General features: G+C 43.9%; 1 protein-coding gene across 1 annotated transcript; it reads left to right on the forward strand.

The window, feature by feature from the left end:
- The first annotated feature begins 9,910 nt into the window (after nucleotides 1-9,910).
- LOC129826123 (CCN family member 1-like) lies at nucleotides 9,911-15,232 on the forward strand. Its single transcript, XM_055886477.1, has 5 exons — nucleotides 9,911-11,803; nucleotides 12,107-12,320; nucleotides 12,536-12,889; nucleotides 13,538-13,740; nucleotides 13,917-15,232. The coding sequence occupies exons 1-5, from the start codon at nucleotides 11,732-11,734 to the stop codon at nucleotides 14,217-14,219; spliced, it is 1,146 nt and encodes a 381-aa protein (XP_055742452.1). The 5' UTR covers nucleotides 9,911-11,731; the 3' UTR covers nucleotides 14,220-15,232.
- The last annotated feature ends 6,931 nt before the right edge of the window (nucleotides 15,233-22,163 follow it).

Below are 22,163 nucleotides of genomic sequence, written 5' to 3' on the forward strand. Positions count from 1 at the left end.
CACAGACATATGGAAATGTTTGCTCTCCCCAAAATTACAACCAACTAATTGCAGCATTACAGCAAAAATGGAAGAGGCAAGTAGAAGGGGGAAAAAGTAAGGAACTTGTATGTCGGCCCTGTATTAAAGAACATAAATGGTTAAAGTGTGATAAATAAAAACATATACCAATTTAATTTAAGGACCAACAAACTGACAGCTGTGCCATATAAATTGCAAAATGGTTGGGAAGAGATTTTCGATGTACCCATTCCATGGCACATGGTTTATGAATTGATACACAAAACCGCCGGATTCAAAACTTCAAATTTTTCAGTTTAAATTACTAAACAAAATTCTTGAAACCAATAGAATGTTATATACAGTATATGGGGGATACAATCTTCCCAGCTCTGCAGATTTTGTCATTAGATAATTTATTTTGGTATTGTCCATATGTAGCTCGTTTTTGGTCACAGGTCCAGGAATGGCTGAAGAAGTGCAAAATCTGCCTAGAACTAACGCTGCAGATAGCAATACTGGGTGATATGAAAAGCCATAGTCAATCAATCAATAATATTATAATTATTTTAGCAAAAAAATATATTTTTAATTTACAATCTGTAGAAGCTATGAGAATAGAAAGGTTCAGTCAAGCATCACAGCACAGTTGAAAAATATATGGCAAATAGAAATCCAAAATGGATGGTGTTGAGAGATAGATGGGAGGGGTTGAATGGAGTTGAAGGATGGGACTAATAACAAGATAACCAATGTAAAACATACAGGGTCTGAAAAATGTATGTAGGTTCAGAACTTTTGTGAAATAGCACAGTTACAAATAGAAATCAAACTGGATGGACATCATAAATAGAGGAAGGAATAAAAGCAAACAAAATATAAGTATTGTAAAATAGATTGTCTGTAAAATGTGTATAAGATGTATAAACTGATGGTAGAAGCCTAAGTGCTATTGTTTATTAGTTTACTCCAATTGGGGGTAGGGTTTGCGGGGAATAATAAAGGTATATTCTAAAAAAAGTATGTATGTCTACATAGGTATGTGTATATGTATGCATTTGTGTATATATATGGATATATATATTTACCCCAAAAATATATGGAGGATTGGAAATGATGCAGACAATTACATTGGTGGAAGCAACAATCTTTCCGCAATATTAAGCTGATCCACCCCTTTAAAAAAATAAAAAAATAAATATGTGTATGCGACTAATAATATTTGATTTGGAGTCCTCCTTCGTGGTTATGAGAGGGCACCAGGTCATTGAGGAAGCTGTAGTCATTCAGGAAAGTCACAATTTGGTTCCGTTTTGATCAATAGTGGGCCATTGCCAACCTCGAAATATTTCAATTTGAAACATATTTTAAATATATATATACACTGCTCAAAAAAATAAAGGGAACACTTAAACAACACAATGTAACTCCAAGTCAATCACACTTCTGTGAAATCAAACTGTCCACTTAGGAAGCAACACTGATTGACGATAAATTTCACATGCTGTTGTGCAAATGGAGTAGACAAAAGGTGGAAATTATAGGCAATTAGCAAGACACCCCCCAAAAAGGAGTGATTCTGCAGGTGGTGATCACAGACCACTTCTCCGTTCCTATGCTTCCTGGCTGATGTTTTGGTCACTTTTGAATGCTGGCGGTGCTCTCACTCTAGTGATAGCATGAGACGGAGTCTACAACCCACACAAGTGGCTCAGGTAGTGCAGTTCATCCAGGATGGCACATCAATGCGAGCTGTGGCAAAAAGGTTTGCTGTGTCTGTCAGCGTAGTGTCCAGAGCATGGAGGCGCTACCAGGAGACAGGCCAGTACATCAGGAGACGTGGAGGAGGCCGTAGGAGGGCAACAACCCAGCAGCAGGACCGCTACCTCCGCATTTGTGCAAGGAGGTGCACTGCCAGAGCCCTGCAAAATTACCTCCAGCAGGCCACAAATGTGCATGTGTCTGCTCAAACGGTCAGAAACAGACTCCATGAGGGCCCGACGTCCACAGGTGGGGGTTGTGCTTACAGCCCAACACCGTGCAGGACGTTTGGCATTTGCCAGAGAACACCAAGATTGGCAAATTCGCCACTGGCGCCCTGTGCTCTTCACAGATGAAAGCAGGTTCACACTGAGCACATGTGACAGAAGTGACAGAGTCTGGAGACGCCGTGGAGAACGTTCTGCTGCCTGCAACATCCTCCATCATGACCGGTTTGGCGATGGGTCAGTCATGGTGTGGGGTGGCATTTCTTTGTGGGGCCGCACAGCCCTCCATGTGCTCGCCAGAGGTAGCCTGACTGCCAATAGGTACCGAGATGAGATCCTCAGACCCCTTGTGAGACCATATACTGACACATGCACATTTGTGGCCTGCTGTCCAGGCCCCTTGACTTTTTCCACATTTTGTTACCTTCCAGCCTTATTCTAAAATTGATTCAATGTTTTTTTTCCCTCATCAGTCTACACACAATACCCCATAATAACAAAGACATTTTTTTTTTTTTTTGTCTTTATATATATATATATATATATATATATATAACATTTACATAAGTATTCATAATCGTTACTCAGTACTTTGTTTGGCAGCGATTACAGCCTAGGGTGTTCTTGTGTATGATGCTACAAGCTTAGCACACCTGTATTTGGGGAGATTCTCCTCTGCAGATCCTCTCAAGCTCTGTCAGGTTAGATGGGGAGCGTTGCTGCACAGCTATTTTCAGGTCTCTCCAGAGATGCTCGATCGGGTGCAAGTCTGGGCTCTGGCTGGGCTCAAGGACATTCAGAGACTTGTCCCAAAGCCACTTCTGCGTTGTCTTGGCAGTGCGCTTAGGGTCGTTGTTCTGTTGGAAGGTGAACCTTTGACCCAGTCTGAGGTCCTGAGCGCTCTGGAGCAGGTTTTCATCAAGGAACGCTTTGTACTTTGCTCTGTTCATCTTTCCCTCTCCTGATTAGACTCCCAGTCCCTGCTGCTGAAAACATCCCCACAGCATGATGCTGCCACCACCATGCTTCACTGTAGGAATGGTTCCAGGTTTCCTCCAGACGTGATGCTTGGCATTCAGGCCAAATAGTTACATTTTGGTTTCATCAAACCAGAGAATCTTGTTTCTCATGGTCTTGAGGGTCCTTTAGGTGCCTTTTGGCAAACTCCAAGTGGGCTGTCATGTGCCTTTTACTGAAGAGTGGCTTCCATCTGGCCACTCTACCATAAAGGCCTGATTGGTAGACTGCTACCAAGATGGTTGTCCTTCTGGAAGGTTCTCCCATCTCCACAGAGGAACTCTGGAGCTCTGTCAGAGTGACCATTGGGTTCTTGGTTACCTCCCTGACCAAGGCCCTTTTCCCCCGATTGCTCAGTTTGGCTGGGCGGCCAGCTCTAGGAAGAGTCTTGGTGGTTCCAAACTTTTTCCATTTAAGAATGATGGAGGCCACTGTGTTTTTCGGGACTTGCAAAGGGTCTGAATGCTTAGGTAAATAAGGTATTTCTGTTTTTTTTTAAACTGGTTTCGCTTTGTCATTATGGGGTATTGTGTGTAGATTTATTATTTAATCCATTTTAGAATAAGGCTGTAACGTAACAAAATGTGGAAACAGTCAAGGGATCTGAATACTTTCCAAAGGCGCTGTACATTGGCAATGACAACTGAAAGAAGTGGGCCTGGGGTTGGAATACATCACAAGGCTAGGGCTATTGTTCAGTCAGTTTGTTTATGGAATAGTTGATGGTGCCCCCTAGACTCAAACTCTCCAGCTGTGCTCATTTCCGCTCCTTGTCCTTGGTTTAATTATGACAGCAGCAGCAGTCAGTCAGTGGTTGGTAATGTAGGAGAGGGTGTTAAGGCCAGTGTTGGGTACAGGAGGTTAGGCTAGCTCTCCTACCGCTAGTGGAGCAGACGCCCAGGAGATGTTTCCTGCTGCTCTGCCCGGTGCTCCTATGAAGCCCTCACATTAACAGTACTTATTAAGTTCAGACTTTTACTATAACAAAGCTGAGTTCAGGAAAGAACTGACTGAACCGAACCTGTCTGATGCCAGCTTTTACTTACTTCTCTGTGTATAAGTAAAGGTTTTTAAAGCAAATACTACTACATGAAGTTACAGCATGTTTTCAACAGGTTTCTCTCTTGCTGCCTTACACCAGAGCATTTCCTATCACCCTATCAGGGAAAGGCCTCTTTCTGTTGCTTATACACTGTTGTTTAGATTAGATTAGTTTGTTTTTAATGAAACTGGTATTTTTTCATAACGTAAAGTTCCTGTATGATTTTATTCATGAGGCCTCACCAGGGTATAAAGAAGCCTTAGATTAGGAATGAAGTTGAATGTCAGCGCAAACAAACTGGCCTCATTTTAGGTGGCATAACACTGCATAATGTGTTAGTGGGTATTAGTGCCTGCTGCAAGTTTCTGAATAAACAAATGATCTAGCTACTAAGGAAATGAATGCTTAATGCTATGAACTGTGGTAGTTGAGTGTGAATATCCAGTAGGTCTGACTCCCTTACCTGGACATACTTGGCTGTTTCATCATAAGCTCTAGATTTCTTGTCGATCAAGTGTATGGTGGGCTACACTTTATTGGCTTGAATTTAGCCTAGTGGCCCAGTCAGTCACATTAGGTTTTATGTGTTTGTGTCACCATCCCTGTTGGATAATCCTGAAACTTTCTGCGATAACATTTTCCCCTCTGAATCACAGGCACTACTGTATAATGGTGCCACACAGCCCTCCCCCCTCACACCTCCCCACTAACAGGATACACTAAAGTCTCTTTGCAATGCAAGTTTGTATATTTTTTTGTGTACTTAGTTTAATACACCGTTCATTTTAGTGGTTAAATGGCGCTGCAATGGATAGCTGCAGTTTTACGGGCTTCTGTCCAATTTTGATCACTAACCTCGATTTGGAATATTTCTACTTCAACGAGTCGGCGGTGGAGGACATACTGCTCACCCCAGGCCAAGCCCTAATCCCTGAGACTCGGAAAAGGAAGAGATGACGTAAGAGAGTCTGATGTGCGGGCACCCTGATGAAACTACTTTGGCGAATAAATAATCCGCCACTACCCTTCGTTCTATTGGTGAATGTACAGTCATTGGAGAACAAATTGGATGAGCTCTGTTCGAGACTATCCTATCAACAGGACCTGAAGAACTGTAATATCCTGTGTTTCTCTGAGTCATGGGTTGGACATGGACAATATACATCAAGCTGGTTTTTCTATGCATTGGCAGGGTTGAACGGCAGCCTCGGGTAAGCTCAAGGGGGAGGTGTATGTGTCTTTGTTCACAACTGCTATGCAATCTCTAATATTAAGGAAGTCTCGAGGTTCTTCTCGCCTGAGATAGAATACCTCCTGATAAGCTGTAGACCCCTCAAATTCAACTATGGACCTCAAAGCCAGTTCCAATATATTTTTGAATTGTTCCCCTCTAATCAAGGACTGAATTAGACCTGGAACACCAGGTGTGTGCAGTTCATTATTAGGTTGGACGGAAAACCAGCAGGCTCCGGACCTCGTATGGTAAGAGTTGAATACCCCTGCTGTAGACCATACTATTTACCGAGAGAGTTTTCATCTATATTTTTCGTAGCTGTCTATTTAACACCACAAACCGATGCTGGCAGTAAGGCCTCACTCAACAAGCTGTATAGGGCCATAAGCAAACAAGAAAATGCTTATCCAGAGGTGGCGCTCCTAGTGGCCGGTGATTTTAATTCAGTGAAACTGAATTCTGTTTTTCCTAATACCAGCATGTCATCTGTGCAACTAGAGGAGACAAAACTCTAAATCACTTTTACGCCACACACAGAATCGCATACAAAGTTCAACTTCGCCCTCCATTTGGCCAATCTGACCATAACTTTATCCTCCTGATTTCTGCTTACAAACGGAAATCAGGAGTGACACGCTCAATATGGAAGTGGTCCGATGAAGCAGATGATAAGCTACAGGACTGTTTCCTTCCCTAGCACAGACTGGAATATGTTCCGGGATTTATCCGATGGCATTGAAGAGTTTACCACATCAGTCACCTTCTTCATTAATAAGTGCATTGACAACGTCATCCCCACAGTGACCGTACGGGCATATCCCAACCAGAAGCCAAAGATTACAGGCAACATCCACACTGAGCTAAAGGCTAGAGCTGCCGCTTTCAAGGAGCGGGGCACTAATCTGGACCCTTACATCAAACAGGCAAAGCATCAATACAGGACTAAGATCGAATCCTACTATGTCGGCTCTGATGCTCATCGGATGTGGCAGGGCTCGCAAACTATTGCGGATTACAAAGAGAAACCCAGCCACGAGCTGTCCAGTGAAACAAACCTACCAGACGAGCTAAATACCTTCCATGCTCATTTCGAAGCAAGCCACACTGAACCATGCATGAGAGCACCAGCTGTTCCGGACGACTGTGTGATCACACTCTCTGTAGCTGATGTAAGACCTTTAAACAGGTTAACATTCACAAGGTCGCCGGGACAGACAGATTACCAGGACACGTACTCAGAGCATGCACTGACATTTTCAACCTCTCCCTGACCCACTCCTACATGTTTCAATCAGACCACCATAGTCCCTGTGCCTAAGAACACTAAGGTAACCTGCCTAAATGACGATTGGCCCTTAGCACTCACATCTGTAGCCATGTAATGCTTTGAAAGGCTTGTCATAACTCACATCAACACCATCATCCCAGATACCCTGGACCCACTCCAATTCACATACCTCCCCAACAGATCCACAGATGATGCAATTTATATTGCACTCCACACTGCCCTCTTCCACCTGAACAAGTACAACACCTATGTGAGAACAATGTTCATTGACTACAGCTCACTGTTCCAGACCATAGTGCCCTCCAAGCTCATCACTAAGCAAGGGACCCTGAGACTGAACACCTCCCTCTGCAACTGGATCCTGGACATCCTGACACGCCGCTCCCAGGTGGTGAGGGTAGGCAACAACACATCCGCCACGCTGACCCTCAACATGGGCTCCCCTCAGCAATGCGTGCTTTGCCCCCTCCTGTACTTCCTGTTCACCCATGACTGCGTGGCCACGCACAACTCTGACACCATCATTAAGTTTGCTGATGACACGACTGTGTTTGGTCTGATCACCGACGATGAGACAGACTATAGGGAGGAGGTCAGACACCTGGCATTGTGGTGCCAGGACAACAACCTCTCCCTCAACGTCAGCAAGACAAAGGAGTTGATTGTGGACTACAGGAAACAGAGGGCCGAGCACGCCCCCATTCACATCAACTGGGCTGTAGAGGAGCGGGTCGATAGCTTCCTGTTCCTCGCCGTCCACATCACTAAGGATCTATCATGGTCCCCACACACAAACACAGTAGTGAACAAACAGTCTTCCCCCTCAGAATATGTTGCATGGGCCCTCAGATCCTCAAAAGTTATACAGCTGCACCATTGAGAGCATCTTGACTGGCTGCATCACCACTTGATATGGCAACTGCTTGGCATCTGACCGCAAGGCGCTACAGAGGGTAGTGCGTACTTTACTTATGTAGATAAGGTATTTCTGTTTTATAAAATTATACATTTGCAAAAATGTCTAAACAGTTTTTGCTTTGTCATTATGGGGTATTGTGTGTAGATTGCTGAGGAAATATTTTAATTTAATCCATTTTGAATAAGGCTGTAATGTAACAAAATGTGGAAAAAGTTGAGGGGTCTGAATACTTTCCGAAGGCACTTTATATAGCCAATTATCGTTTCTCATTGTGTTTTTATTATTACTTTTACTATTCTGTGTTATTACTTTTCTATTATTTCTCTATCTGCATTTTTGGCGAGGGCTCATAAGTCAGCATTTCACTGTTAGTCTACACTTGTTGTTTACTAAGCATGTGATGAATAACATTTGATTTTATTTGACTTAATAGGCAGTGTGCAGCTTAAGAAACCTCAGGAGCTATGGTTGCTGTGGCCCATCATCTGTTTGTCTGATTTAATTTGAGCTTTGAATTCTGAGAAGTATTTTGTGAATGTTCGTAATCTAGTCGCCACAGTTGATCAGGTAGGCTACAGTAAAAGAGAGGATTCATTTGGAAATGGACTGTATAGGTGGTCTGGATTCAGACATTATTACAGTAAATGGATTATAATCAATCCCTTGTCACAGTCTAGTAGTCTTGTCCTGGGATTGTATTTCATTTTCTATGCATTGTGTTTGTAAGGTCCCTGGCTGTCATGCAAGTACTCCACAACTCATAACCTTGTAGGTGGGTGTGCTTCACAATATCAGGTGACTCAGCAGTAGTTTTGGCTTACAGCATGGGCCGACTGATTACACTGGGCATGCATACCTCTCTTCTCTTAGAGCAGGGGGGGGGGGTGTCTGTCTCTGTATCCGACTGTAGCATACCTGCTCATGTCAGTCAGCCACACAATGGACAGGTTAGTGCTGTGGAGAGCTCTGCCCATGGGGTCTCTGGCTGCTTTCATCACTCCTATTAGGCTGGGTGAAGGGATGCACAAACTACAGGTTCCCTCTGCGCTCCTGCTTGGGCAGCCGCCAGGTTAAATGAGGCCCATTTGTGTCTTAATGGGTGCAGGACAGCCACACCTGCATTAGGCTAGCACGGGTCTACTTATCAGGCTCTTCTCTTGGGCCTCATGGAGGAGCGTGCATTTACATTTGAGTCATTTAGCAGACGCTCTTATCCAGAGTGACTTACAGGAGCAATTAGGGTTAAGTGCCTTGCTCAAGGGCACATTGACAGATTTTTCACCCAGTAGGCTTGGGAATTTGAACCAGTGACCTTTCGGTTACTGGCCCAATGCTCTTAACCACTAGGCTACCTGTCATCCTACTGGAGGGAAGATGCACAGATGTCTACTGCCAGTCATGAGGTCCCATACGCCACAAGGCCAGGGCCCATGACATCATCCTTTTCACAGCTGTCTTGTTCAACTGCCTTAAAGGAATGATCGAAGTGCAGCATATTTATTTGTTGTGTAATTAGTATTCTCTCTCCTAGATGTACATTTATGGACATTTGGCAAACAAGCAGGCACTTTTGGAAGGGACGCTTTTAAGGGTTACTTATGATTGAGTGTGTGAGTGTACCAGCCAAGGTTTTTAGGACACTAGTATGAGGAATCCAGTGGCCTGAACTATAGAGGTTGTATCATGGGCTGGGTTAGGGTGCACCACTGACACACAGCTGATTCCACACATGTATATGTTTACCCAAATACATGTGAGGCTGCTCCCACTGTCATATACTGTTACTCAGAATGCATATCACGTATTTGTCAGATGTTTATTTTTTAAATGGACTTTTAGTGAAGGAAATAGCTACAGTAAACCAGTCTGATGGAGTTGACTTCAATAAAATTGTCTGTTTGCTATTATATGATATGGAACACACACACACACATCCAGTTACACTGCTTTACGTGTTCAGGGCAGATCTGTTTCGATTAGAACATTAGAACAACTCTTCCTGAGAGTTGTGCAGATAGACTTCCTGTTTACCCACTTCTTCACCAGTGATACAGAGTTTCCCATCAACACTGGCCATTCTTGGCACTATGCAGGGTACATACTGGCATCAGAGTTGCCAACAATATCAATATGTCCACAGACCATTATCTTCAGGCTGTGAGTAGACCAGACCTAAAGCCGCTGTAAAAGCCTCCAAAGGAGAGAAGCTGCAGCCATACAATAGGGATGGTGCAGATCAGGGTGCAGTGAATCTTCAGATCGTAGGTGGTATGTATGATAACTGAGGTGTAGGTTGAGACTAGGCTGAGTAGATAGCAAAGGGACTGCGGTGATAAATCGTCACAGCTCCTGACCCCCCCCCCCGTTTTGGGAAATGTTTGTCTGGCTGACAAACAATCGCTGGCTGAGGGCCAGGGGGGGACGCTGCCAAACAGGCCCCCCTCCCCCTTTCGTCAGTGTCCCATGCACCATGGCCAGCACACACATCCTGTCTTTGTGGGTCAGGAATGCCAGGAATCCAGACTTCTGCCCTAATCCTCCCACCCCTCCTTCCCCTACAAGGTGTTCTCTCTCAAACATTCCCAGAATCCTGGTGGTTTCAGCCCAGTGGCCTGGGTGTCTGGGTGTGGCTCAGGTCTCTCTCTCTCTCCACAGTGCTCATCCATCCCCACATCAGTGGCAGGCAGGTAGCAACACCTGCTCTCCGTGGTTTCCCCTGCTCCCACTGATCTTAACACACACAGATTCCTGCTGCCTCAACTCACAACATAGCCATGGCGGTTTTTATCTTTGGTTTTTCATTTTGGTTCATTCCTCGCAATTGTTGGATTTCTGAAGTGGTTTTGGTATTCAAAGAAATACACGTTATTCTAAACCGTTATTATTTATATCCTATTTGATGCTTTTTAGGATTTGCCTTCGTAGATGAAGCTGTGTTGTCGTTGTGGTTTTGTGAAGGTGAACTGGGTTAAGTGAGGACAGGTCTGACAAATAGAGCAAAGATCCACAGAAATGGTTCCTATTTATGTTCTTTGCCTTCTCCTGTGGTGTGAGAGACTATATTCCCACTCACTCCTTTCTCCCGCTTTGCAGGTTTTCAGTTGCCTCATCAAATGTGCTAAATTATGTTTCCTGTGTTTCATAACAGAGAGAGCCAAGGCCTAACGCAGGGCCTTCCTGCCCTCGAGCAAAACACTTTATATTACTCTGGGATGACAATGGCAATGTTTAGTTTTTCCTACCGAACATGGGAACCTGTAGAAGATACTTTTTTTTGTCCTGGAATGTGGCCATTAGGAAAGAGATGGAGGGAACACAGGATACGTGTCCTGGCCTGGGCAGTGTGTTCCAGTGGGGTTTCTGGGGCCAGCCCGGCCAGGTAATAGAATGTTTGAAGAGTTGTACGCACAGATTTTCTCAGCTATCTGCATAACCACTTCCCCTATTAAAGTGGATTCTACGCCAGAGCGGGATTCCCCACTAATTTTTCCCATGACACCTGCACTTGTTTTTCTGTTTCCAGTATCGGTCTTAGCTTAGGTGATCCTCATTGTCAAACACTGCTCATATGCAGGAATAGTCCCAAAAGTGCAAACCACACCCATCTGGCACTTCAGGCAGGCTTAATCAAATGCTCAACCTATTTGAAAGAAATCAAATACTATTTGAAGTTACTCCACACTTAGCTTTGCATATTGTGAATTTACCAGCAATTAGCTATTCTTGTAGTTTATCAATAGCATTAGGGACATATAAGTAATACGATGTCAGTGCACTGAAGTGCCTACAGTACTGTGTTCATAATATAACCATGCTTTCTCATTTCTCATAGCAATGTAGCAAAGGTGCAATTTCTTTCTCTCCTACTCCACTCACTGAATCCCCCTCCATACACTTTCCCTTACTCCTTAAGAGGAGAGCTGATGTCACAGGGAGGGGGCGGTCTGCCTGTGTCTATAAGTACAGGCACCACAGAGGGAATCTCTATATGAAGGGAAGCTAACCCTAGCTGAGCTGTGCTGACACTGTAGGAGAGCAAACACCAAACTAATGTAGCTTTTAGTGCGCTCGCACAGAACTATGCATCGGTTCAGATGAATGAATAGGTAAGCTGACAGATCAACAGACTTCTCTCCTCTCTGGACTCACGTGCAGGTTCTGGACAGTATATCGTCACAGCCACCAGGTTTCTATTCTCCATCTAACGACATCTGATTGTAATTTTGGGAAGTACGCTTTCAGGATGTTTTCTCTGGTTAGTTTGCGAAGGACTGTTTCTACCCTGTTCGTTCTCCTCTCCAGTGCTGCTGTCATGGTGAGTTTCATAGATGCATACTTACCTGCCTGCCCTCTTTTTTTCCTTTATTTTCCATTCTCTCTTTCTCTCTACATTTTGCATTATTTTATTTACGATGTGTTTCTACTTTCCCCAAAAGTTTTTTTTACAAAAATAATTGTTTAACTTTTTTGTTTTTTTGTTACAATGAAGAGAGACACTCAAGTATGAGACTATACTACAGTACTACTAGTCATAGTAAAGACGAGGCTGCACCTCTACCCTACTGTTGCTGTACGGACCCCAACACATCTGTAACACTGACACTGCTCTCTCTCTCAGGTGGAGAGTGACTGTCCTGCCCAGTGCTCATGTGGCCCATCACCCCCATTGTGCCCAGTGGGCGTTAGCTGGGTGACAGACGCTTGTGGCTGCTGTAAGGTGTGTGCCAGGCAGTTCAACCAGGACTGCAGCCCCAGCCAGCCCTGTGACCACATCAAGGGTCTGCACTGCCACCTGGGGGCTGGGGGAGACCCAGAGAGAGGCCTGTGCCGAGGTAAGGACCAGGAGCACCCCTAACATCAGCAGGAGAGAGGTGGTTGGGCCAGTATGGGAGGATGCAGAAGTATGGGTGTAGCAGCTGGGTATGGGGATTTCAGAATTATAGTAGAAATGTTATCATTCAAGTAGATAAATGCTCATCATCATTGTAACACTGCCATAGTGGTATAAAGTCCACTGTGCTGATAATGTGTCTGTGTGTCTCCCTAGCGGAGGCCAAGGGCCGGTCCTGCGAATTCAGCGGGCGTGTTTACCAGCATGGAGAGGACTTCCAGCCCAGCTGCCAGCACCAGTGCAGCTGCATGGACGGGGTGGTGGGCTGCATGCCACTCTGCCCCCACCAGGTGTCCCTGCCCGACTGGCGCTGCTCCCGGCCAAGGCTGGCACGGCCCTTGGGCCGCTGCTGTGCGGAGTGGGTCTGTGACGACAACAACCACATCAGTGAGGACCCAGAGGAACCTCCACAGGCAGCCCTGCAAAACCCAAAAACCCTCCCAAACCACATCAACAATCAGCTCCAGGAACAGCCCCACTATCAGGCCAGCACTGGAGTCACCTTTAGAGGTACAGTCAACAACCTATCCCAATGTCTCATTCTTCCACAGTCCCTATCCAGGCATAATCCTATCTTCGTCATAATCTGAACCTTGTATGTTTCTCTTAATTGTAACCTTGTATGTTTCTCTTAATTGTAACCCTGTATGTTTCTCTTAATTGTAACCCTGTATGTTTCTCTTAATTGTAACCTTGTATGTTTCTCTTAATTGTAACCTTGTATGTTTCTCTTAATTGTAACCCTGTATGTTTCTCTTAATTGTAACCCTGTATGTTTCTCTTAATTGTAACCCTGTATGTTTCTCTTAATTGTAAACTTGTATGTTTCTCTTAATTGTAACCTTGTATGTTTCTCTTAATTGTAACCCTGTATGTTTCTCTTAATTGTAACCTTGTATGTTTCTCTTAATTGTAACCTTGTATGTTTCTCTTAATTGTAACCCTGTATGTTTCTCTTAATTGTAACCCTGTATGTTTCTCTTAATTGTAACCCTGTATGTTTCTCTTAATTGTAACCCTGTATGTTTCTCTTAATTGTAACCCTGTATGTTTCTCTTAATTGTAACCCTGTATGTTTCTCTTAATTGTAACCCTGTATGTTTCCCATAGTCTTTACCTTGTATGTTTCTCATGATTCCCTGTCCCCTCCTTTCACAGAAGTGGTGCCCCTCCTCAGGTCCCAGGTGTCGCTAAGCGCCAGATGCTTCCCGCAGACCACTGATTGGACGGAATGTTCCACTACCTGTGGGATGGGCATCTCCAGTCGGGTGACCAATAACAACGCAGACTGCCGGCTTGTCAGAGAGACACGACTGTGTCAAGTCCGCCAATGTGACCTGCGACTTACCCCAGCAATCAAGGTAAAATGAGCCTCCTCTCAATGTCTGATATGTTTGTGGGAAATTATGAAGCATACAAGTAGAGCACATAGAACATGTTAATATTTCATTTTTGATGATGAGAACCTTTTCAATATGACTATTTATTATGGTTTATGTAGCTCAGTTGTCTAACTGTGTGTTTGTTAACTGTCCAGAGGGGAAAGAAGTGCCAGCGTTCAGTGCGCCCTCAGGAGCCAATCAGCATCAACTTTGCTGGCTGCTACACAGCACGGCACTATCGACCTCGCAGCTGCGGCTCCTGTGCGGACAGACGATGCTGCACCCCTTCACTGACCCGCACCGTCCGCCTGCGCTTCCACTGTCCCGACGGAGAGGGCTTCACACGCAACGTCATGTGGATCCAGCGCTGCAGCTGCAAGAAGAGCTGCAACGATCACGGCTCCCCCTCAAGGCCCTCTGTCAGCCTACACAATGACATCCACACCTTCAGGCACTGAGTCAGGATTAGGAGGATGCCCAACCCTAGCCTCGACACACTGGATAGGGCTAGGGCATGCTAGTCTCTCCCCATCTTCCATACGCCCTCTGCCCACGGATAGCCCTGCCTTTCAGCCCCTTCCTGGACACCAGTGTGGCTGGCAGCCTCTCTCCGCCTGCACCAGCGCCAGACTATGGGAGAGAGAGAGCTAGGTGGCCGCTCCCCCCAACCATGCAGAACCATTGCTTGCACTTTAAGCTTCCTGACACGTTGCCTCCAGTTATCCAACATGAGAGATGGGTAGCTATTTGGTGCAACTCTCTGCGGCTAGGTCCAGTCCCCCTTCCCTGCTGATGACCCAGCCACGGAACTGTTCCGGTGGAGGAAGGGACAGCACTGAGCACAACAGACTAGATGGCCTGATGTCACTTTCTTGATGTCATGTTGGACTTGTGGGTGAAATATGTAAATGAATCCTCTGCTTTTCACCCTTTTATTATTAATTATTTTTATTTGTTAACATTGTCAAGTCCCTCTATAACCACAGTGGGGGGAAAAGAAAGGAACTTGTATGCATGTATATGAGGGACATATTACTTTTTGTCATAATGTGTAAAGATGTGATGAGCGATGACCATAGGCAATCCCATACATTAATGTATGATGAAGTGTTTTGTCTGATACATTGATGGTCGAATGAGGACAGGACGTCATCAATGATTGTACCTGTATGTTACATGTTGTAAAGTGTTTGTGTGTGTGTGTGAGAGAATGAAAGGGTGAGAAAACAGAGTGTTTACATGTGTGTGTGTTTGTACACTATACTCTGTAATATGACAGACTTCACTCTTTGTTGAGTGGCAATTTATACAGATCACCTCATTTTCCGGGGTGTGTTTTTATTGCCTCATAGTATGGAGACTTTCTTATACTGGAGGGAAGATTTTATTATATATATATATTTAAGATTTATATATTGTTTGAATTCTTATCAATAATTCTCTGATACATCAAATAAAACCTTCAACACGTGCTCTGTCTTGTGCTTCTCTGAGAGGTGTGTCAGGTGGATGGTGATTTAGATGACAGCATAGGGTGGTTGGTCTGGAATGCTGCTGTAAGGAGGGCAAACATGAGTCTCTCCTGAGTTTGGACAGACTCACAGAAGGGGGTACAGTGCATTCAGAACGTATTCAGACCCAGAATTTTGTTACGTTACACCCTTATTCTAAAATTGATTACATTCGTTTTTTCCCTCATCAATATACACACAATACCCCATAATGACAATTAAAACACTTTACTCAGTACTTTGAGGCGCATTTGTCAGCGATTACAGCCTTGAGTCTTCTTGGGTATGACACTACAAGCTTGGTACACCTGTATTTGGGGAGTTTCTCCCATTCTTCTCTGCAGATCCTCTCAAGCTCTGTGAGGTTGGATGGGGAGCGTCGCTTCACAGCTATTTTCAGGTCTATAAAGATGTTCGATCGGGTTCAAGTCCGGGCTCTGGCTTGGCAACTCAAGGACATTGAGACTTGTCCCAAAGACACTCCTGCATTGTCTTGACTGTGTGCTTAGGGTCGTTGTCCTGTTGGAAGGTGAACCTTCTCCCCAGTCTGAGGTCCTGAGCGCTCTGGAGCAGGTTTTCATCAAAGATCTCTCTGTACTTTTCTCCTTTCATCTTTCCCTCAATCCTTCTCCCGTGATTGCTCAGTTTAGGAAGAGTTTTGCTGGTTCCAAACTTCTTCTATTTACTGTGTTCTTGGGGACCTTCAATGCTGTAGACATTTTTTGGTACCCTTCCCTAGATCTGTGCCTCGACACAATTCTGTCTCTGGACAATTCCTTCAACCTCATGGCTTGGTTTTTGCTCTGACATGCACTGTCATCTGTGGGACCTTTATATAGACAGGTGTGTGCCTTTCCAAATCATGTCCAATCAATTGAATTTACCACAGGTGGACTCCAATCAAGTTATAGAAACATCTCAAGGATGAGCAATGGAAACAGGATCCACCCTGAGCTCAATTATGAGTCTCATAGCAAAGGGTCTGAATACTTATGTTAATAAGGTATTTATGTTTTTGCAAACATTTCTAAAAAACAGTTTTTTGTCATTATGGGGTATTGTGTGTAGATTGATAAACATATTGGAAGGGGTCTGAATACTTTCTGAATGCACTGTAAGTCTGGCACTTAACTTGATGAAGTACCTTAGGGCTAGGAGTACATAACTCCAAAGAGGGGTGCAGTGCTGAAAGCCAGCCTGTTGTTTTGGCGTTAGGGTCTCCAGTGAGGCCGCGGCCAGTGCTCTAGCCAGGTTTATGTTCCCTCATATCCTTCAACATAATGTACAGGCTGGTCTCTGGATCACAAACATCACAGCAGCCTCCCAAATTCCACACCCTGTCCTCCTCCCCATCTCATATGTCTCCCCCTGTCCATCTATCCCACCCTGACCTCCTCCCCTGTCTATCCCACCTCTCTTTACAGACCTGTCTGTCTGCTTAGTGTGCTAGTTGTCTAAATGGTGACTCTGAGGTTATCACAGCATGGGCCTACTGTTTAATGTATTTAGTACATCTCATTGTATCACCTATCCACATCCTCAATGTAATCAGCTTAGAAATGTAGGTTTGGACACATCAAGCATACACTACAGGGTTGGAGCAGGGCCGTCCCTAGCCACTAAAACAACCACTTGGGGCCCCGCAGTTGTTAGGGTGTCCCCGACCAAGTTTTTAGGAATTCAGTTGGGGTCTCAACTTACTGTTGAGAGTTAAAACAGTATAACATACAAGGTGTAGTTTCGAAATTTGGTTGTGCATCATACATTTTTTTTTTGTTATGTCATTCACCGACAGTCACTCAATTAGCCCATGTCAGCTAAAAAAATTCAGATTGGTAAATGAGTCTAGCCAGCTATCTAAACGAATTACCAACTGGGCACACCGGGTACGTGCTCAGATGCCCTGACCTCCAGGGGGCCCCCATTGATTATCTTAGTCAAAATACAGAAATACAGCTGGTATGATGCTGCTTTGCTTCATATGATGCAAAATGCATCATACCGACTGTATTTCTGTATATTGAAATGTATATATCTTGAAAGCTTGATTGCTGACATGCAAAACATTTTGGGACTATATGATAGTCCTAAAAAATACCAAAAAATAGATTTGGGTGGAATTTTCCTTTAACATGGCATAAGCCATGGCAAAATGTGTAGAATTTCAGGAAATTTGCTTCAAAACTGCACATATTTCTCCACCCTGTGGCAAAATGTGTAAAATTGCCCCCAAAAGGCTAGGGCAGGTCTTAGGTTAGAGATAAGGCTGGGAATAGGGCTACAATTCGTTTATTATAGGCCTATGCAACCTCCTTTCATTTTGTTCACTGGTCCAATGACAGACAAAAATCAACAGAGCACACATGGCATTCCATCATCACCATAGAGACGGCAGTACTATCTGCCATTGTCGTCACTAGAGGCATAACTCCTATTGGCTGTATCCCATCTGACTGTACCACGTTTCCCCGAAGACTATGGTCTGTAGTGTTTGTATAGTAGGGCTATTTGGTGTTGTAAATTTAGGGAAAGACTATCATCCTCAGACTTATTGTACACTAAAGCATGTGTCCCAGGACAACGTTTGACCAAAAGGCTGTCAAAGAGCTGCTCTTGTATTTCAGTGAAAGCCATGGCAATATGAGGACTGGGGAGGAGGTTATAGGAGGTTGTGTGAAAGAACAACTTAGGGTCCAGTCCACATTAAACAAAAGCTTTGTGATGTACTGTAGTTGACATACACTGAAACATATGAAAGCACAGCATCCGGTGAAAGGAGCGTTACTCATGAAGGCGGTGAGTGTATGCAGTTCTCTCCCCTGTGAAAGTGATTATTTTGGCTGTAGCCTCCTGCTGCGGTGGAGTTTACATTGGCCTGGGCACCAGACTGGAAGGTGTTGTCCAGCCTCACAGTGAAGTGTGAGTTTCAGCATGGCTGTGACATAGGAAAAGGAAATATGTCGGAAATCAACAGGGCCTCTGGGAAGTGGCGGTGGGGGCCTGGGTGGAAGGTTTACTAGAGCAGGAGACACTCCCCAAAACAACCATAGCATCCTCTTTAGAAAACAACTGTTATATAAGCAACAGTTACAAACACCTTTTTCTGAGCAAAACATTTTTCTCTGAGAGGAATGTCACTCTCTTAACATGAGTCAGGTTTAATCAAAAGGTAACTGTTCCAGCAGTTCAGTACTGCAGCCTGGGACAATTGTTTTGTGTTTAAAACACAATTATAACTTGTCCAGCCATACTGTATAACTGTAAAGGATGTTTATACATTGCTGCATGCAAAGGCACATTTACATCTCGAACACTCTGGTGCACAAGTCCGAAAACGTACTGTTTCTGGAAATTTGTGTCAAGTGTCCAGCCTTGTACGGCCCTGCACACGTCCCCTTTATCTCCAATAACAGACCACTTTTGTGCACGGACATGTACGGACGTGTATATGTCCAGAAACGGTTCAGTAAATCCCCTGAAATGACCACACACGTCCACCCATGGACCAGGACACATCTTGAAATTCCAGTGCACGTTTGACATCAGTTGCATTACATCTCAGTCCATGTGTCAGTAAATGACCGTGCCCTTGTTCATGCTTATTCATCCCCCCCCCCCTGAATGTTAGTCATTGATAGCTTGCCTTTGTGGTTGTCACTGGTATATTAAAACACAATTCATTATTGAATGAATTAATCACAGTGAAATATGAATGAATGAAAGCATTATTTAATAATATTTTATTATTATCACACATCAGGGTTCCTACACCTTTTCAGAAATAACATTTGAGCACCACTGTCAAGGTTTAACCAGCACCTCACGACATCACTATCTCTAAACATGTTGTAGTTCCACTTATTAAGCACTTCTTGAAGGATGATAATTCATTTCAGTAGAGCAGGAGAAAGTAATAGTAATAGTATCTGCATTTAGGCTAAGCAGGGCCTGAAACTAAAGTAAACCCCATAAACTCGACCTGGGACACGTAAGCACCAGATGGAAACAGGTAGGCACCAGATGGAAGCAGGTAAGCACCAGATGGCACCAGATGGAAACAGGTAAGCACCAGATGGCACCAGATGGAAACAGGTAGGCACCAGATAGAAACAGGTAAGCACCAGATGGAAACAGGTAAGCACCAGATGGAAACAGGTAGGCACCAGATGGAAGCAGGTAAGCACCAGATGGCACCAGATGGAAACAGGTAAGCACCAGATGGCACCAGATGGAAACAGGTTGGCACCAGATGGCACCAGATGGAAACAGGTAAGCACCAGATGGAGGAATATGAACGAGCTTATTCAAAACAAAAGTGTTTTCAAAAGAATAGAGCACAGCTTGACCCTGGGAGAGTTGACCTATAGTGTTAAGAGGGGTCCGTGGGATCTAGGTTGCCTTGACGAAATCTCCACAGACATGATCCTTGTGGTATGGCTCGCCAAGTATCTTTGTTCCCCCTCTCGCACTATAGTTTTTGAGAAAGGGCAGTACACCTCACTCCAGAAGTAAGGTGGCTTGACGAACCACACTGATTTACTGTTTTGCAGGCTATCCTCCTCATCGCTCATCAGGTCCACATCAACTTCTCTCCAATGTCTCTCTCATCCTCTGTAAGCACTCAACTGTGCAAAACAATAGAACACAGTAAACAAATGCATCAAGTCATGCATATTCATACAATTCAAGGCTGAACATTACTTTAAAGCCCCAGCAACCCCAGATTGAGAGATATTAAAGGTGGATTCCAACCTTTGACATATATCACTCTGACCTTGATGGTAGATCCCCCAAACAATGTTTGATATCTTGTGAAATTACTGAGATTATTGGTATTATTGGACTATTGTGAAAACACTAGTTGAATTCCATCCACCTGGTTGAAATTGGCTCCACATGCCTTTTGCTCCGTACACTGGATGTATCACAAACATCTACCCAAATGTCATTATTATAATCAACGAGATATGCCACAAGTTATGCATGTGGTACTGGCAGTGCACAGAGTTACAGGCATATGGACTAGAGTAAGAAACCAAAATGTGTACCTAGCTCATGATTACTGTTATTTACAGTAAGACAGTCTTGGCAGTTCTGATACAGAGGCAATTCGTGTTTCAATAAAGTACAGCAATTGGTGATTAATGGAACTACGGGGGACATAGCAGCCACTTTAGACCAGGTGGGTGGTATTCATCGTCTGCTTTCATTCTACTCATCTGGCACAAGAACCTGCAATGGATAGAAGCACAATGTTGTTTTGGTGGCCAGGACACCGGTGCAGGACATTGCTGTTGTATGTAAAAAGGGCATCTGAGAGTTTCACTCTTTGTCTCCTGTATAAACCAGTGGCGGTCGGTGCCGTTTAAGATGAGGGAGGACCAATTTTTTTTTTTATGAGCGCAGCCTTATTTCTATTACAGCATACTGTCATTTATATTCCATTCACCCAGTTCAATGTAACACCGATAGGTTTAGGCTACTACATGATACTCAAATGTTGTTGTTTTTTTGCCGCAACCTAGCCTATGAATTAAAGTTTACAACGTAGGTGCACACAGGTCTAGAGAAAGATTTGTGACAGACAGTGACACATTCAATACCACCTTGCACACAGTTGCAAATGAGAGTTGTTATTGGACAAATTCGGGTATGTTTATCCCCGTTTCGTTCCGTTTGCTTCCATTTAAGAAAGGTTTTTCAACAGAATCGGTGGAATGAATACACCCCTGATGACACAAAAAAAGTTCACTTTCATAACCACATACAAACAGCTCGTTGTATTCCGTCTCGTATCTACATGCTCTTCTCCTCTCACTTTTTCACTTTGCTTGTGGACTTCAATGCACAACACATCAGCTGCCTGTGACCAGGCAAAAAAAACTTTCCAAGCCAAACCTTCAATTCATAACCTCTACACACAGACTACATTGTTGTCACCATATTAGCGATACATTAGTCAAACCAAAAGCTTACCTTGACTTGGAAGAGCTCCGGTGTTGTCAGCTAGCTAACATAGCATCCCTCTGTTTGAGCCACGTGTTTGAGTAGGCTAAACTAGCTAGCTGCAATTTTTAACTAAGTAAGTGAAAGTCAAAAAAATGAATTAAATATAGCTACCTCTGTCTCTTGCTCCTCTTCCATTTTTGAATAAATTAATTTGTTCAAAACTGTTCAACTATTGTTTTTCTCTTTGAGTCACCTACTCACCACATTTTATGCATTGCAGTGCTAGCTAGCTGTAGCTTATGATTTCTGTACTAGACTTATTCTCTGATCATTTGATTGGGTGGACAACATGTCAGTTCATGCTGCAAGAGCTCTGATAGTTTGGAGGATTTCCTCCAGAAGTTATTCAAAATTCCTAATTACTGTGTAAGTCTATGGAAGGGGGTGAGATCCATGAGCCTCCTAGGTTTTGCAATAAAGTAAATGTACACAGAGGAGGACGGAAGCTAGAGGCCCTATGGCTACACCATTCTGCTACCCTACAGAGTGCTGTTGAGGCTAATGTAGAACTTCATTGCGAAACAATGTGTTTTAATCAATTATTTGGTGATGTGAATATGTGTTGTATAGTTTTATCTAAAAAGGATAACTTTTTAAATGTTTCACTATTTTAATTTTTATGAAATTCACTGAGGAGGATGGTTGTCCCCTTCTTCCTCTGACACCCATGCATTGTATGGGCAACAACAGTAAATCTCATTCACACTATTTATACAGTGCTAATTGTACAACCAAATTATAGAAGATGCCTGTGTATTGCATGTAACAAAAACCCATGAACAGCTAGCTAACAACAACATAAGCTAGCTAGTAGGCCGAAATGGTGGGCTAGATAGTACCTAGTGCTGAGCTAGCTAGCATTAGCGGTTAGCAATTAGCATG

The sequence above is a fragment of the Salvelinus fontinalis genome, chromosome 28 (assembly GCF_029448725.1).
Source record: "Salvelinus fontinalis isolate EN_2023a chromosome 28, ASM2944872v1, whole genome shotgun sequence".
Taxonomy (NCBI): Eukaryota; Metazoa; Chordata; class Actinopteri; order Salmoniformes; family Salmonidae; genus Salvelinus; species Salvelinus fontinalis.

What these genes read in the sequence shown, in the direction of transcription:
- LOC129826123 (XM_055886477.1), top strand. Translation starts at nt 11,732, where the DNA reads ATGTTTTCTCTGGTTAGTTTGCGAAGGACTGTTTCTACCCTGTTCGTT. An exon ending in TCTCCAGTGCTGCTGTCATG is followed by an intron (nt 11,804 to 12,106) that starts GTGAGTTTCATA and finishes TCTCTCTCTCAG; the next exon opens with GTGGAGAGTGACTGTCCTGC. An exon ending in GACTTACCCCAGCAATCAAG is followed by an intron (nt 13,741 to 13,916) that starts GTAAAATGAGCC and finishes TTAACTGTCCAG; the next exon opens with AGGGGAAAGAAGTGCCAGCG.